General features: G+C 42.1%; 2 protein-coding genes across 13 annotated transcripts in view; one reads left to right on the top strand and one right to left on the bottom strand.

Annotated features, from left to right (window-relative positions):
- Window positions 1-16,767, top strand: part of IFT81 (intraflagellar transport 81) — a 181,983-nt gene that overhangs the window by 27,645 nt on the left and 137,571 nt on the right. The gene's annotated exons all lie outside the window — the stretch shown is intronic.
- P2RX7 (purinergic receptor P2X 7) overlaps window positions 1-16,767 on the bottom strand; it is a 47,161-nt gene that overhangs the window by 5,637 nt on the left and 24,757 nt on the right. For all 5 annotated transcript variants that reach the window (XM_036085122.2, XM_078061018.1, XM_078061019.1 and 2 more), the window contains 5 exons: window positions 13,534-13,670; window positions 6,068-6,158; window positions 4,709-4,774; window positions 4,472-4,621; window positions 2,667-2,768 (listed from right to left, as the gene is read on the bottom strand). In XM_036085122.2, the coding sequence (XP_035941015.1) occupies window positions 2,667-2,768; window positions 4,472-4,621; window positions 4,709-4,774; window positions 6,068-6,158; window positions 13,534-13,670 (546 nt within the window). The remainder of the gene's footprint in view (window positions 1-2,666; window positions 2,769-4,471; window positions 4,622-4,708; window positions 4,775-6,067; window positions 6,159-13,533; window positions 13,671-16,767) is intronic.

Raw genomic sequence — 16,767 nt, 5'->3', positions numbered from 1 at the left:
GAAAGTGGGGGGGCCCTGTCTGCTTTGTTGCTGCTCTATCCCCAATGCCTAGGACAGTACCCAGCACATAGTAGACAGTAAATCTTTGTTGATTTTGCTCTACTCTCTCCTTTTCCACCAGCCTCCCTCTTCCAGCAAATTCATTTGTTATCCTCCAAGAGGAGTTGCCATAATTGACATCATTTATATCTGTTCTTTGTAACATATACCTTCATTCACCGGACAAAGTTTGAGTCAGTACATTAAAATTAAATACTTCCTATACATGAGCACTTACAGCAGCACTATTAACAATAGCCAAAGGGTAAAAACAACCCAAATATCCATCAATGGATGAATGGATAAAAATGTTATGTCCAGGGGCGCCTGGGTGGCTCAGTCGTTAAGCGTCTGCCTTCAGCTCAGGTCATGATCCCAGGGTCCTGGGATCGAGCCCCGCATCGGGCTCCCTGCTCAGCAGGAAGCCTGCTTCTCCCTCTCCCACTCCCCCTGCTTGTGTTCCCTCTCTCGCCGTCTTGCTCTCTCTGTCAAATAAATAAATAAAATCTTAAAAAAAAAATTATGTCCAAAACCTATACTTTCAGGGATCATTTCTATAGTTTGTTAAAAACGTGTCATGTCCATACAGTGGAGTATTATTCAGCCAAAAAAAAGAACAGTGTACTGACACCTGCTACAACATAGATGAACCTTGAAGCCATTATGAAAAGTGAAAGAAGCCAGTCACAAAAGGCAAGTACTATATGATTCCATTTATATGAAATGTCCAAAATAGGCAAATCCATGCTGACAGAAAGCAGATTAGTGATTGCCAGGAGACCTGGGTGGTTCACTCGGTTAAGCGTCTGCCTTCAGCTCAGGTCATGATCTCAGGGTCCTGGGATCGAGCCCCGAGTCAGGCTCCCAGCTCAGCGGGGAGCCTGCTTCTCCCTCTCCCTCTGCTGCTCTCCCTGCTCATTCTCTCACTCTCTCTCAAAAAAAAAAAAAAAAAAAAAAATTGGTTTCCAGGGACGAGGGGGAAGTGGGTGTGAGGAGTGGCTGCTGAATTGACACAGGGTTTCCTTTTGGGTTGATGAAAAAGTTCTGGAACTAGATAGTGTGATGGTGGCACAGCATTGTGGATAAGATTTTGAATTTTAAATGTCACTGAATTGTACACTTTACAGTGGTTAAGATGGTAAATTTTATGTGTATTCCCCTCCCCACCCCTCAGCTCATGTTATACCCAAACCCGATAAGGACATTACAAGAATGGAAAAACTTTGGCCAGTCTCTCTCAATAAGAGACATAAAAATCTTAAATATTAGTGAATCGAATCCAGTGATAAATACAAAGAGTAATTTATTACCTTCAAATTGATTTTATTGTAGGAATGCAAGTTTGGTTTAACATTTGAAAATCAATTTCTGTAATTCACCACATAACAGAAAAAAGAAAATTCATTGATCATTTTTTAAAAAGCAGAAAAAAGCATTATTTTAAAAATTCAGTATTAATTTATGATAAAAATTCTTAGCAAACTAAGAACGGAGGGGACTTTTCTTAATCCAGTAAAGCATTCTTTAAAACCCTACAGCAAATACTGTAGTGAAATATGAAAAGCTTTCTTCCTGAGATAGGGAATGAGACAAAAAGATGTTTGCTATTAACCACTTCTAATCAGCATTGTACCAGGGGTCCTAGCAGGTGTAATGAACACCAGGAACTGGAAGAGGCAAAGAAGGATCCTCCCTTAGGGCCTTCAGGAGCCCTACCAACACCTTGATTTCAGACTGCCAGCCTCCAGAATTGTGAGAGAATGAATTTCTGTTGTTTTCGGCTACTTAGTTTGTGGTGATTTATTATGGCAGCTGTAGAAGTCAGTGAAGATGTCCAGTGATCAGAGCTGCTGAGGAGAGCAGGAATTAAAACACCCCCTTTAGAGAATGGTTTGATAGTATCATATGCCAGCCTTCTGACCCAGCAGGTCCACTTGTAGGCACCACATGTTTACCATGGCAGCATTTCTGCATGAGCTCCAAAGTGGAAACTACCCAAATGTCCACCAACAATAGAAGGGATAAATAAATTGGTTGTTTGTAAAATGGAAATTATACAACAATGAGAATGAACTATTGCTATATGGATGACTCAGAAAACATACTGAGTGAAAGAAGTCTGACACTCCACAGAGTATATACTGGGTACATACAGGATTCAAATTTTATAAAATCCTGGAAGAGATAAAACTAACCTTTGGGTACAGAATAATGATGACGTTTAAGGGAAGGTAGTGATTGGGTGGAGGCGTGAAAAGGGCTTCTGCTAATATTCTGAGTTACATGTACTTACTGTGTTAAAATTCATCAATTGCGATTTCCACAAATTTATAGCTATATTGTTATTTATTTATTTTAAAGATTTTATTTATTCATCTGAGAGAGAGAGAGAGAGAGAGCACACGAGCGGGCTGAGGAGCAGGGGGAGAGGGAGAAGCAGGCTCCCCGCTGAGCAGGGAGCCCCATGCAGGTGCTCTATATGGGGCTTGATCTCAGGACCCCGGGATCATGACCTGAGCCAAAGGCAGATGCTTAACTGACTGAGCCACCCAGGTGCCCTGCTATATTTTTATTTAATAGTAACTTTTCTTAAAAAAAAAAAAAAAAGACTAAATGTTTTAACTTACTGGGACTTTTTCACCTTTGACATTTTGCAGACTTTCTTCAAGTAGCTCCTGGTCCACCATCCTAATATGGGATTCATCCACAAAGGACACGTATTTTAATGTCTAGGAAAAGAGGGTTAAAAATTTTACCCATTTTTGTACAGAATTATCAACAATCACGTACCTGAACATATCTAAAGGCAAGTGTTATTCCTATTTACCAAATGACAAACTGTTAGAAGCTGACCAAAAACTCTTGCTAGCCAAGAATGAATGATTTCTGAGTCCAAAGGTAAATCAGCAGTGAGACCCTATGCACCTTAATATGTGGACTTCAGAGTCTCCACAGCTTACTGCCTGATGACTTTAGGTCTCCCACGTGCTCTGTAAAAGTCCTTTGTGTTCCCTCAATTTCAGTTACTCTAGATTGAATATCCCGAAAATTTTACTGTTGCAACTTAAATTATTTATATTTTTGCTGACTTTCATCCTATCTTGAGCTATGAAATGGTAATTATTTTTAGTTGCAAAAATGAACTTTCATTTCAAATTGTATAATACATGTACAGTGGCCAGTGAATCGTGTCTTCAGCTGCTGGGAAAGGACAGTAATGTTCTTATGAGGGAAAGACAAAGACCCTCTTTGTTGTTTGAAGTACTGGAGGTTTCTCCTTGATTGGGGGAAATCATGGAATCAAGTGTAGGGGACCTGCTTAGTAGAAGCCTAATTAAACAAATCAAAACAATACAGATGAGCTCAAATTCCGTTTGACTCGTCCCCCCATCCTAGGTTCCTTTGTAGAAGGAATCACTGTTGTCACTTTTGTGTGTACCTTTTTGTAGACATATATTATCCTCCCTATACACCTTCATGCATGTGTGTAATAAATGTAGAAACTATATAGAGCATATATAAAATATATAGAATGTATGCATGTTATTTGTATGATTATATATAAGCACACATATAATATACATGTAGAAAATACATGGGATGAGTTCATATCATACGTGTAGTTGTCTTTTAACCTATATATCGTACCATATATGTTGTCCTATAGTTTGTTTTTTTTCCTTCCAACAACACGTTCTGGATATTTGCTCAGGCCAGTACCCATAACATAGTGGTTATGAAGATGAATTCTGAAGCCAGCCTGCCTGAGTTGGAATTCCAGCTCCCCCCCTACTAGCTGTGTGACTTTTGGCAAATTATTTAACCCTCCTGCACCTCAATTTCCTCATCTTTAGAAAGATGACAGTAGCACCTATTTATAGGGTTGTGTGAAGATTCTATGAATTAATATATATAAAGCACTTTGAAGTTCTATAGAAATGTTTGCTCTTATTATTATCCATGTATTCTTTTGAACTGGTGCCTGGTGCTCTTTGCTATGCACTGGTCATAGTTTCTTTCACCATCCACCTGTTGGACATTTGGGTAGATGCTCTTTCTTAAGGGTAGGTATGGAGAAGTGGAAATGCCAGGCTGTAAAGTATGTCCCATCTAAATGTTATTAGATACTGCCAAATTGTTCTCCAAAGTCACTATACTATTTTTTTTGGCTGTACCAATTTAATAAATCTGACAAAATTGCCAAGTCCTAGAACATAAACATTTGTTCTCCCTCTATCTTGCCTCTTCATTTTTGTTTCTATTCTTCCCTAAGACCAAAGGATTCATCTGAGAGATGGTGGATCAGGGTAGAGTCCAGAGACTTGTCCACTATGGGATTACACCTGTGATTTGGGCCTTATTTTTGCATGTTTCTCAGTGACCTGACCGACTCTCTGGGTATTTTGGCACCTACTGATGCAGTGAGCCTTACCGGCTTTGGCTCCACAATGGGCTCATACTTCTTCCTGTAGTAGTATTCATTGACTGCACAGTATCCACACCACTTGCAACAGGGATAAATGCGGGATCGACAGCATTTACTTGAGTAAGTGTTGATGAGGAAGTCGATGAACACAGCGGCCTGGGGAAAACCCAGATCGGTGCCATGTTAGTGAGATTTCTTTTTGCCAAATCACTTTCCTAAAGTATGGGAAAGAGAATCCCTTACCAAACCAAAGTAGGAGATGACTGAGCCAACGTACACGACCAACTGGGTAATGTTAAATTTTCCTCCCTGAAAACAAATGGGAAGGTGACTTGGTTGACATTCAGAGCAATGCTCTTTTGCTCTACCATGTAATTGTCAGCTCCAGCAGAGGAGGGAGTCTATGTTCACGGCAACAGAGACTGCAGACTGAAAATAGGATTCCGGTTCATCCTGTTCCTGCCTTCTGGGATGCGCTCGAAAACATGACTGTTTTAAACAAAGAAGCACTGGAACCCACACACTGAGTTTGTTGTTTTTCCATACAAGGTGAGGGCTTCAGACAAGTTTTCCCTAAAAGTGGTTTGAGATTACCTTGGAAGCAGAGGGAAGGAATGTCTGCACACTCTTCCCTTAGGTGTCCTCGTGGTTTTTCTTCTCAATGATCTTTCCATTCTCTCAGCTTCTATCCCATTGACTCTTGTGTTGCTTACCACCATATGACATAACATATAACATAAATAATACAGTTTTGGACAAGGCGTTGTGGGCATCTATGGAGTTTTGCATGCGCAGTATCCCCTCCCTCCTTCTTATGGAGACAACACCCTGGTTTTCCTTTGGAGAACCATCTCTGTCCATACTTGGTCCATATAGTTTGAGGGGAAGGGGCTGGTTCAGGGCAGGTCCAAGACCAGCCACTGAGAGTATGGTGTGACCTAAACATAGTGATTAGTTCAGCACAGGGCACGTGGCCCATATTGGGCCAGTCAGAGCCAAAGGCATCTGCGTGAATCCTTTGCTGAACCTTTTAGCAAAGAGATATTCTCTTTTTATTGAGACTGCTGGACCAGTAAGATATAAGGAGCTGCCAGAAACCACCATGTAGACATGGCCAACTGAGGATGATGCCAGAACAGAGGAGAACAGATACAAGAAATGGAGGGAGGCAGATTCCTAAGGATGTTGTTTGAACATCTGGATCCAGCCATGCCTGAAGCCTGAAAACTGCCCCTGGATTTTTCAGCTATGTGAGATTTTAAAAAAAAATTTTTTTTCCCTAAGCCAATTTGAGTTGGCTTCTGTTACTTACAAAGTATTTTGCAAAAAGGATTTCTTTCTTTCCCTCTCTCTTTTTAAGCATCAGAATATTTTTAAAGTTGAATATTCAGTTTTCTTCCCAGTCCCACTCTTGTAGTCATCAGATGACTTCATCGTGGACAGGACCCCAAGGACATTCCTTCCCCCTCTTATCCCACATGCAAGATGCACGGTGCCAGCTATTGACTATGACCGAAACATTCACCCCTTGAGGCACTACAGCAGTAATTAGGACCCCAGTCCCAGGAATGGGGGTGCCAGTGACTGGGAGCAGAGACTTACGGTGCCAAAAACCAGAATGTCAAAACGGATCCCAAAGACTTTTATCAGAGTCCGTTTTTCAACGTTGTTTTCCTTATAGTACTTGGCGTATCTGTAGGAGGAGAAGGATCCATGTTTATAAAGATCTGTATGAACGTGCTGGTATTTCATGAAAGGAAAACCCAAAACAGGAGCCGAGCTAGTCTTCCTTGTTCATCTTCTAGCTCTGCTGCAGTTGGCAGAGGGAAGAACATAATCCAAACCCACAAATTACTCTCTTGGAACCAAAGCACCACTTCCCACGTTGCCTCCTCTTCTTCTACCATCACAGAGTGATACAAAATCTGCTTTCCATTTAAGATTAAAGTGAACAATTTTTAACTAATACAGTATTAACAACAAGCAGACAAATTAAAAAAAATAGTTTCAAGCAAATCCGATTATTTCTTAAGGGAGTTTGGCTTCTAGAACAAAGTGGGGTGGGGATCCTAGATACTAATGGCTGGATTGGGGCTAGGTGCCCCTCAAGCAATCTGTTCTAATTGCATTTTCTTAGATTCTGTATTTGTCTATTTGCATCTGTTATCACAGGGCCAAACCAACAGCCACCATTGTTTACATCTTCCCTGTGATCCGGCTTTTGCGAGCGCCTGAAAATCATGTTACAGACCCTCTGACCAATCTTGAATCCATATCCCCAACCACCCCCTCTCACTCACCCTAACACACGAGCCAATATTCCCCCTGCGCCAGGTTACCCAGGGTCAAAGTCACCCAGGGCCAGATACCCACAGCTAGAGAATGCGCCTGTAACCCAGAGCCTGCCCACCTTACTCAAGCAGGCCAACCCTAGGCTGTTGCCCTGCCCTGCCTTGCCTGTCCCATGGAAAATACGATGAAGGTTCTGGGCCATGCTTTCCCCTTGATCCTTCCATCTCCTGACCAAACCCAGTGCTTCCCCTATGGCCCTGTGTGGCATGGTGTGCCCCTCCTCTTGGAAAATGTAAGTAATAAAGTCCTTTCAGTATCAGTGACCTCTCCATGTCAGTACTCAGCCACCTTTATAAATTAAGACTGGGGCACAAATCATAATCGCCGCAAATACGCAGCTCTCACCAGTGTTACAGTCAGGAAAAGCGGAATGTTTTGTTTTCATGGATAATTAGGAAGGCTTAAACCACACACCTCGCAAAATTTTTCAATCTGTCCCTCCCCGTGAACCACCTTTTGGAGGTTGTTTTTAGGTAAGATACTTTCTTTCTGAGTTACTAATTCACAATCTATTTACAGGTGTGGAGAGAGAAGAAAACAGAAGATAGATGCTCTGCCAGAATCCAGTATGGAGTATTTGAAACTCCTATTTTTTTTAACTGTCAAAATGTGATGTTGAGATCAGTTAGATATTCTTAGGTGCTTCAACACCTATTTCTGGCCAGAGGGGTTTTGATTTCTTTGCTTCTGATTGTTCTCATTCCATGACAGTTCTTTCTTGTGCTGCTCTACTGAGTGATTTATTTTTTAATACGCAAAGCAAAGGGTCTTGGGACAGTGGTTCTTGAACTAAGGATAAGAATCACTTGGGAAGTGTGTTCAAAGGTCGATTCCTGGGCCTCACCTCCCAGAGGGTGGTTTCAGAAGGTCTGAGATGTTTCTGGAAAGGTGCCATGTGGATCTGGTGTGCGTGGCTATTGGTCTACACTCTGAGAAACACTAGGCCCTGAGCAGAATGGTTTTTTTGCACACTGTAACGGTTTGAATAATGCCCCCCCCACCCCCCAAGAAGGTAGGTCCAAGTGCCTAACCCCTGTACCTGTGAATGTGACCTTATTTGGAATAGGGTCTTTGCAGATGAGATGAAGGATCTCAAGATGAGATCATCCTGGATTTAGGGTGGATCCAGTGACTTGTGTCTTTATGAGAGAAAGGAGAAGAGAGTTGAAACAAACACAGAAGAGAAGCCCACATAAGGATGGAGGCAGACATTGGAGCGATGCAGCTTCAAGTCAAGGAACACGGGGAGCCACGGGAAGCTGGGAGAGGCAAGGAAGGATCCTCCCCTAGAGACTTCAGAGAGTGTGTCCCTGCTGACTCCTTGATTTTAGACTTCCGGCCTCTAGAACTGTGAGAGAATACACTTCTGTTGTTTTAAGCCACCAAGTTCATGGTCATTTGTTACAGCAGGCACAGGAAACTGACACAGGCATAGGCCCACTCTGAACCAGAGAAGTGCATCAGGCATGCAGTGGGGGCCTGCCCTGCTTTATACGTGCTGTAAATAAACGCAATCACATGTTTACCGAATACGGACCTTTTGTCGTGGATCTTTGGTAAAGGACAAAATTCTGTAACATGATCAGCTTCTTCAACTTCCTATGTTTTAGGAAGTTCTATTTTTTCATAAAACTCATATAACCTGTAATTCCCTTCCTTTTTTTGTGTGTGTGTGGCTGTTTGAAAATAACCTGCCGGTTATCCATCAGAACTTGACAGTTTATTTCTGGCCAAAGATTTCTTCTGGTGCTCATCCCAGACAACAAATGCTCTAACATGTTGTTCTAAAAGAATATTAATATCCTAACCACCTCAGTTCTTCAGAAAGCTCAGATCTCTCCAGGAGCCAATGTTCTTAGGCTTACCTCAGCGACTCAAAGGACATTTGCTAACATCTGTTTGGGACATTGCCCTGCATACTTCTGCAGACTGCTTAAAAAAAAAAAACCAAAAAACCAGCCTGCAAAGGCAGTTAGGGGACCACTGATCCAATTGTCTCTTCTTGCTAATGGCCATAAGTCTGTTCAATAGAGCATCAGGGGATATCAAAATGTTACCTCAACTAGGAGCTGCTTTCAGGGCCCTGGATGAAACCCCACTGACCCAGAGGAGGCGAAAAGCATCTTACGTCTTGATCTCAGCTGGCCTTTAGTCAAGGGTCTCAAACTCAAATGCCAACATGGGCCAGGCAGGTGACAGAAATGAGTGATGCAGGCCAGGTATAAGGCAATAGGGAGTGGTGGGGACTGTAGCAAACAAACAAACCCACATACCTTTTATAAAGGGAACCACTGACACCTCCAGCAGAGTGGTGCTATGTGGGATATGAACCCTGAGTTGTCAAATGGTTTAGTTGTTTTTTTTTTCCCAAATAGTTAAATTTTTCGAGAAAAGTAGGAAGTCCAGATTTTTATGTAGAATGTCTCAACTTTCAAAACATTGTATAGGCAAAAGACAAGTAAACAAAAATAAAGACACAGTTGAAGGCGGCCTGCCAGTTTATGATGCTGCTTTGGGTAAAATGTAGAGACCCATTTGCTTGAGCAGATCCCCTCCAGAAGTCAGTAGGAATGCGAGCAGAAGTGTTAGGAAGCAGTGAATGTGTATGTGTGCACGCACATGTGCACTTTTGCCTACACTTGCATGTACAGATTAAGTAGACGCCTTGTTTTATTCACTCCCCCAGGAAACCGGCAACCTGGTTGTAGAGACAACATGTAGTCAGCTGAAGGCTGACTAAGAAAGTATGTTTGGGGTGCTAGATGATCTAGTCTAGACTAGTGCTTCTCAAACTTCAACGTGCACATGAATCTTCTGGGAATCTTGTTACAGTGCAGATTTCAATTCAGTTCATCGAGTGGGGCCTGAGATTCTGCATTATAACAAGCTCCCAGGTGAGACCAGGCTGCTGGTTCCAGGACTACACTTTGAGTATGGAGGTTATAGATCGGTGGTTCTCACACCTGAGAGGCTCTCACCTGGAGGGCTTATGAAGACAATCCCCAGGGTGTCTGATTCAGTAGGTCCAGGGCAGAGCCTGCGAATGTGCATTTCTAACACGTTCCCAACACGTGATGCTGATGCTGGGCGTTGCACTTTGAGAAACACTGGTCTACACTGTTAATGCTAAAGGTATTCAGAGAGGCTACAGAGTTCTGCAAGGCTATCCCCCTAACATGAGCTCCTGTCTGTGCAGTTTCTCTTCCTAACTAGGAAAGCACACGATATCTGCAGGGGTCCTACCCTGTGCTTGGAGAGGCCTTCTCTAGTCGCTTCCCCCACTTCTACCCCTCTGCTCTGCCCCAACCCTGCAGTACAGTATCTTGTTTGATTTTCTTCCCAGCATTTATCATCATCTGAAATGGTCTTATTGGAGTTGTTTGCTCTATTGAGGTATAGTTTACATATAATAAGGCACACAAGTCCTAAGAGTTGAGTTCAATGAGTTTTGACAAATGAATACACTGTATAACTTTAACCCTATCAAGATCTAGAACATTCCATTGCCTCAGAAAACTCTCCTGGTCTCCTTTCCAATCAGTTCCTATTTGGCCTCCCCCATCCCCCACTCTCCAGAGCAGCACCCACTGTTGCCGTTTATCATCATAGAAAAGTTGTTTTGCCTGTTCTTGTACTTCATATAAATGGCATCATACAGTATGGCTCGTTTCGATCTAGCTCCTTTCACTCAACATAATGTTGGTGGGATTCCTCTATGTTGTTGCTTGTGCAAGTAGTTTGTTCCTTCTTCATTTATACTAACTAGTGCTTTATTGTATAAATATACGCCAATTTATTTCTCCAATCACCTGTTGGACATTTAGGTTGTTTCTGGGTTTTGGTAATGATGACGAAGGCTGTTGTGAACATTCATGTACAAATCTTTGGGTGGACCTGTGTTTCCTTTCTTTACCTCAGAGTGGGGTTTCTGGATTAGAGGATAGATGTATGTTTAACTTTATAAGAAACTTCCCAACAGTTCTCTAATGTGGTTGTGCCATCTTACACTCCCACCAGGGAACTAGGAGAGTTCCAGTTGCTTTTCCACCTTGTCAGCATTTGGAACTGCCAGCCTTTTAAAAATTTTTACCTATTCTGGGGGGTATATGTAGGTGTTTCTCATTGTGGTTTAAATTTACATTTCCCTGAAGACTAACGATGTTGCCTTATTGGAGTTCTTAATTTACTTATATTCTTGTCTTATATGTTATAATGACTTATATTCATGTGCTACTAAAATATAAGCTAAGTAGTAACTTTGTCCATTTTGTTTACCAATATATACCCATTGGCACAACAATATTTTTTTCATTGCTATATATTTGATGGACGAATAAATAAGGAGCGCCAATATCAATTTCCTAATGGCTTCATAGGCAAAATGATTGTATAGCCATTATTCTAGGGGTGTAGTTGGCAACTTTTTTTGAAAAGGGAACAGCATAAGCCTACTTTGTGTCTGGAACCAAATGGCACAAAAGGATCAGCCACAATAACAATCACCGAAACCTATCTGGTACCTACAAGCAATGAGAGGTCGTGGAACCTCAAACTTAAGGGCCGAGTTAGTGCTGGGGCAGAGTTGTAGCAACAGGCTGAAGAAATGATCCGGACATAGGAGGTAACATGGAAATGAAGTTAGGATGGCACAGGATCACTACCGGGGAAAAGTCAGAAGCAGAGGCGTGAACTGTGCAGAGGGTCAAAACAAGAGTAGAGTAGGTCAGCCCCTAATCAGCACCAGCCAGTTTCAATGGTGAAAATGAACCAGGAGTCTAGTCAGCTCTTACAGGGTTGAAGTCCAGAAGTAAGAAGCATACAAGGTGCACTACAAAGAACGTTACAAGTCAGACGAGACTGCCGGGGGGGCAGCAGTGTGGCATCAGGAGTCTTAAAGATGTTCTTACCAAAAAGACTTCCAATCAAGGTGGCAGCCTGAGGGCCAGTACAGGATGCCCACCACCTCCCACCGCATACAAAGAAGTGCAAGATAAAAAAAAAAAAAAAAAAAAAAATATATATATATATATATATATATATATATATATTTAAATATTTTATTTATTTATTTGACAGAGAGAGAGTTAGCGAGAGTAGGAACACAAGCAGGGGGAGTGGGAGAGGGAGAAGCAGGCTTCCCTCCGAGCAGGGAGCCCGATGTGGGGCTCGATTCCAGGACCCTGGGATCACGACCTGAGCCGAAGGCAGATGCTCAACGGCTGAGCCACCCAGGCGCCCCGATAAAATATATTTTTTAAAGTCATACCAATGTATTACTGAGCTCAGAACAAGGAAAGACATTTTCTAGGTGCTAGAGATGAGTGGGGAGTGGGAGTCATGTCTGGAGTCTGGAGTCTGTCCCCTAGGAGTACCCCAACCAGATCTGTTATCTGGGGAGCTCGAGTCTTACCCTAGAAGTGTAAGGGAGCTGAGGCTGCAGGAGCCCTACCCAGGGAGGGAGCAGGGATAGGATACTTTCAGCAGAGTGAAGACATTCAGTGCCCAGAAATTAAACCAAAAACTGATTGATAATTGATAGATGCCATACAGTCCTGCAGACTAGAAAATTACATAATCACCCCAGAGGAATGCCTCCGCATCCCATGGCACACACAGAACTTTGCACAAGACCTTTCCTGCTGAAACTCACCAACAAATACTTCAAAGCCTCAGAAGAAGAAATCCCACCCAAGTTACTACAAATAATGGGTCAGGGTGAAAGGGGTTATATAGTAGAACAGACAGAAGGAATAGGATCCGTAAGGTCAGAACGGACCTCACTGAAACAGTAATAGATGGCTTTGAGAAAGAACTGAATATAAACCTGAGAAATGAAAAATATAGGCATAGGAAAAAACTTAAAAACCTGAAAGCATATGATAAAATGTTAATCACCTTTGATCCAATAATTCTACTTCTAGAAATGTATCCCAAGGAAACAATCTGGAATTCAAACATTTATGTACAAAATGTGCAGTGTAGAATTATTTGTAATAGAAAAACTAGAGACACCCCAAATGTCCAGTAATGGAAGAACGGGCAAGAAAACCACTCGATGGAAGGAAAAGTGTGTGGATTTGGGGGTCAGAGTGACCTAAGTTAGTTAGAGTTATGGAGCTACTGTTAGCTGTGGGTCCTGGGTAAATCATTTCACCTGTCTCAGCTCTACCTGAGAACACGAATATCCACCTTCCAGGGTTGATGTGAGGTGGAGAGGTGATGACTTCAAGGGCCTGGTTTATAAAAGACCCACCCTCAGTGGTGCCTCTTGTTATCATTATGCTTGCACGGCGGAATCATTAACGTGATGGTCACAAGGAATTCCGAGTGACCCAGGGAATGGCAAAACAAACACACAAACACAGAATACCAGGTTATAAGTGTGATCTGCTCTCATAGAAGCCTCATGAAAGAATTGGTTAAAGGAAGGAAAATTCACCACTTATCTTTGATTATCTCAGGGTTGAGGAATTATGGGTGATTTATATCCTCCTCTCTATGCTCTTCTCTGTTTCCCCAATTTTGTTTCTGTTTTACAAAGAGTGTGTATCACTTTAATAATTAAAAAGAAAAAAATTCATACAAAAGTCCAGTCACCCCTAGTTCTTAGAGGAAGCTTTTTGCATTCATCTTGTTGCCTTGGGAACCAAAATTAACTCTCACTGACTGCTGGGGATGCAATTTAGCGGAGCCTGGAGGTTTCTGGGCGCTGTTACCTGAAGTTGTAGCCAGGGTACGAGGACTCATTGGTGGTCTTGTCGTCAAGGCGACGGAAACTGTATTTTGGACGGCAGTGATGGAACCAACCGTCCAAGTTGCAGTCCCAGTAGATCTCAATGCCCATGATTCCTCCCTGGGGAAGACACAGTCTCTAAGTCCTGCTGCACATGGGACGCAGCTTCCAGACCTCTCCCTGCACAGGGAGGTTTTCTTTTTAGAGGGAAACACAGATTGACGTTTCAGAGCCACGAGCGCAGCCCCATCTAACACACACAAGTGGCTGCAAACGCATCTCCCTGCTCCTCCTCCCATCTGGACACACCCTTAGATTTATTTTCCTAAAATAAAACTTTCAGTAAATCTCATCCATAATCTAACACCTTGAATGGCCCCCCCATTAAAGATTAAGTTGAAGCTTGTTACACTGGAATTCAGGGAACCCCATCACATATCTTTTCTGCTTTACCTCCCAGCACTCCTCTGGAGAAACTCTTATTTCACACTGTCTACACTTTCCCCTAAACAGAATTGGCATTTTTATTTCTTTTTTTTTTAAACACCTTTATTAATATATAGTTCACATACAATTGGTACAAGTGTATAAAAGTGTGTAATTCAACAGGTTTTAGTATATTCACATATATGTGTGACTGTCACCATAATAAATTTTACAGCAGTTTCATTGCCTCAAAAAAAAACCCTAAACTTTTAGTCAGTGCCCCTTTCCACCCCTCCTCTCAGCCCTAAGCAACCACCAATTTACTTTCTGTCTCTATAGAGTGCCTTATTCTGAGCTTTCTTTCATATGAATGAAATAATATAATATGTGATCTTTTGTGATGGACTTCTTTTACTTAGCATAATATTTTTATTTTTAGTTATTTATTTTTTTAAGTAGGCTCCATGCCCAGCGTGGAGCCCAATGTGGGTCTGAACTCACAACCCTGAGATCAAGACCTGAGCCGAGATCAATAGTAGGACACCCAACTGACTGAGCCACCCACGTGCTCCCACTTAGCATAATATATATTTTTTTAAGATTTTATTTATATATTTGACAGAGAGAGACAAAGTGAGGGAAGGAACACAGGCAGTGGGAGTGGGAGAGGGAGAAGCAGGCTTCCCGCCAAGCACGGAGCCCGATGAGGGGCTCCATCCTAGGACCCTGGGATCATGACCTGAGCCGAAGGCAGACACTTAACGAGTGAGCCACCCAGGCGCCCCCATAATATATTTTTTTAAAGATTTTCTTTATTTGAGAGAGAGAGAGAGCCAGAGGAGGAGCAGAGGGAGAGGGACAAGAAGACTGTGTGCTAAGCACAGAGCCTGATGAGGGGCTCAATCCCAGGACTCTGAGATCATGACCTGAGCCAAAATCAAGAGTCGGACGCTTAACTGAATGAGCCACCCAGGCACCCCTTACCATAATATTTTTAAAGTTCACCCATATTGTAGCCCATATTAGTACTTCATTCCGTTTTATGGTGGAAGAATATTCCATTGTGTGGATAGACTACATTTGGTTTATCTATTTATCCTTTGATAGACATTTGGATTGTCTCTACCTTTTGGCTATTATGAATAATGCTGCTGTGAACACTTACAATGTGTGAGTTTTTGTGTGGACATGTGGTTCATTTCTCTTGAGTATATACTTAGGAGTGGAATTGCTGGGTACACTTGAACTTTTAGGTCTCAGCCCTTGTCTTTTCTTCCATTGAAATATTTCTCCTACCATCTCTCTAGCTAAATCCTCATCATCCTCCATGACTCAACTTAAACCTTCCTTATCCATTCAGTCACCCCTCCTCCTCAATTCAAGGTGATCTTTCTCTTCTCTGAACTTCTAAGGAATCTCTTAATCTCTTACCTCTACTTGGTACTTCTTTCTTCCTACAAACATGTTTTGAGCACCGACTATCTTATTTCACTGATTCTTAGACACCATTGCTTATCAGACAAGTAATTTTCTTTTTCTCAGAAGGAAATGCTGTCAATTAAACTGTGAAACTCCCTCATTGAAAGCACTTTTTGATTTCAGAAAGATTAAAATGTGAAAAAAGTATGTCTTTGAATGGACAAAAGATGGTATTTCAAGACAGTGTGCTAGATGCTAGGGATAAAAAGGTGAGTAGCAAGCAGACTCTGACTTGGAGAAAGGGGAAATACAGACTAATCACAATTGTCATTTATTGGCATGAAGCCAAGCACTCTGCATATTTTTGTGAATATCTGATGTTTCTGTCATTCAGCATCCAGTTCTCCTGGTAAAAATGCCTGGAATTTTCTTTGGCAAACATCTATCCCAGCTGAGTGGTTTGAATGGGACTGTCCTCTCTCCCAGCTCCCAGAATGGCAAGATGGTCTAGGCCTGGCCAGTAAGGACCTGATGAGACGGGTTCAGGAATAGGTATGTGGTCCAAGATAGACCAATCAGAGTCTTCTCTGAGACATTTTGTCAGAACCATAAAAAAAGAGGTCCTCTATTGGTTGGGACCACTAGCCAGAGATTGTGACAGTCCACAGCAGCATTGTCCAACAGAATCTTCTGCAGTGATGGAAATATTCTATATTCATGCTGTGCAATCAAGTAGTCACTGGCCACATGTGGCTATTAAGTGCTTGAGATGTGGCTAGTATGACAAAGGAAATAAATATTTCATTTCATTTCAATTAATTTAAGTTTAAATAGCTTCATGTGACTAGTGGCTACCATATCAGACCGCACAGTCCTAGGACTTTGGCGGCTTTACCTTGACATGTGGACAGTCTGCCTACGAATGACATCATCATTAAGGAAACAGCAAAGAGATGAAAGGAGTCAGATTCCTAAAGACATCATTTGAGTTCCTGGATGCAGCCATGCCTACTGCTATCACATGCTTCATTCAGTCAATAAATATTTATTGAGTGCCCATTATGCTGAGCATTATACAGAAATTAACAAAAGATTCCAAAGACGCCTGCCCTCATGAAACTTCTAGTCAGGGAAGACAGACAACAAACAAATGGATATATAAAATATATACTATGTCAGATAGTGCTAGGTGCCAGGGATAAAAATAAACCGGGCAAGGGCCATAGAGCATGCTGGGATAGGGGTAGAGATTGAAATTGTCATTTTAAAATTTTTTTCAGAGAGTGGGGAGGAAGAGAGAAACTTAAGCAGGCTCCATGCCCAGTGTAGAGCCTGAGGCGGGGCTCGACCTCACAACCCTGAGATCATGACC

The sequence above is a fragment of the Halichoerus grypus genome, chromosome 13, assembly GCF_964656455.1.
Source record: "Halichoerus grypus chromosome 13, mHalGry1.hap1.1, whole genome shotgun sequence".
Lineage (NCBI taxonomy): Eukaryota > Metazoa > Chordata > Mammalia > Carnivora > Phocidae > Halichoerus > Halichoerus grypus.
Note: the sequence above shows the minus strand (reverse complement) of the source record. Positions and strands in the feature narration are given on the sequence as shown.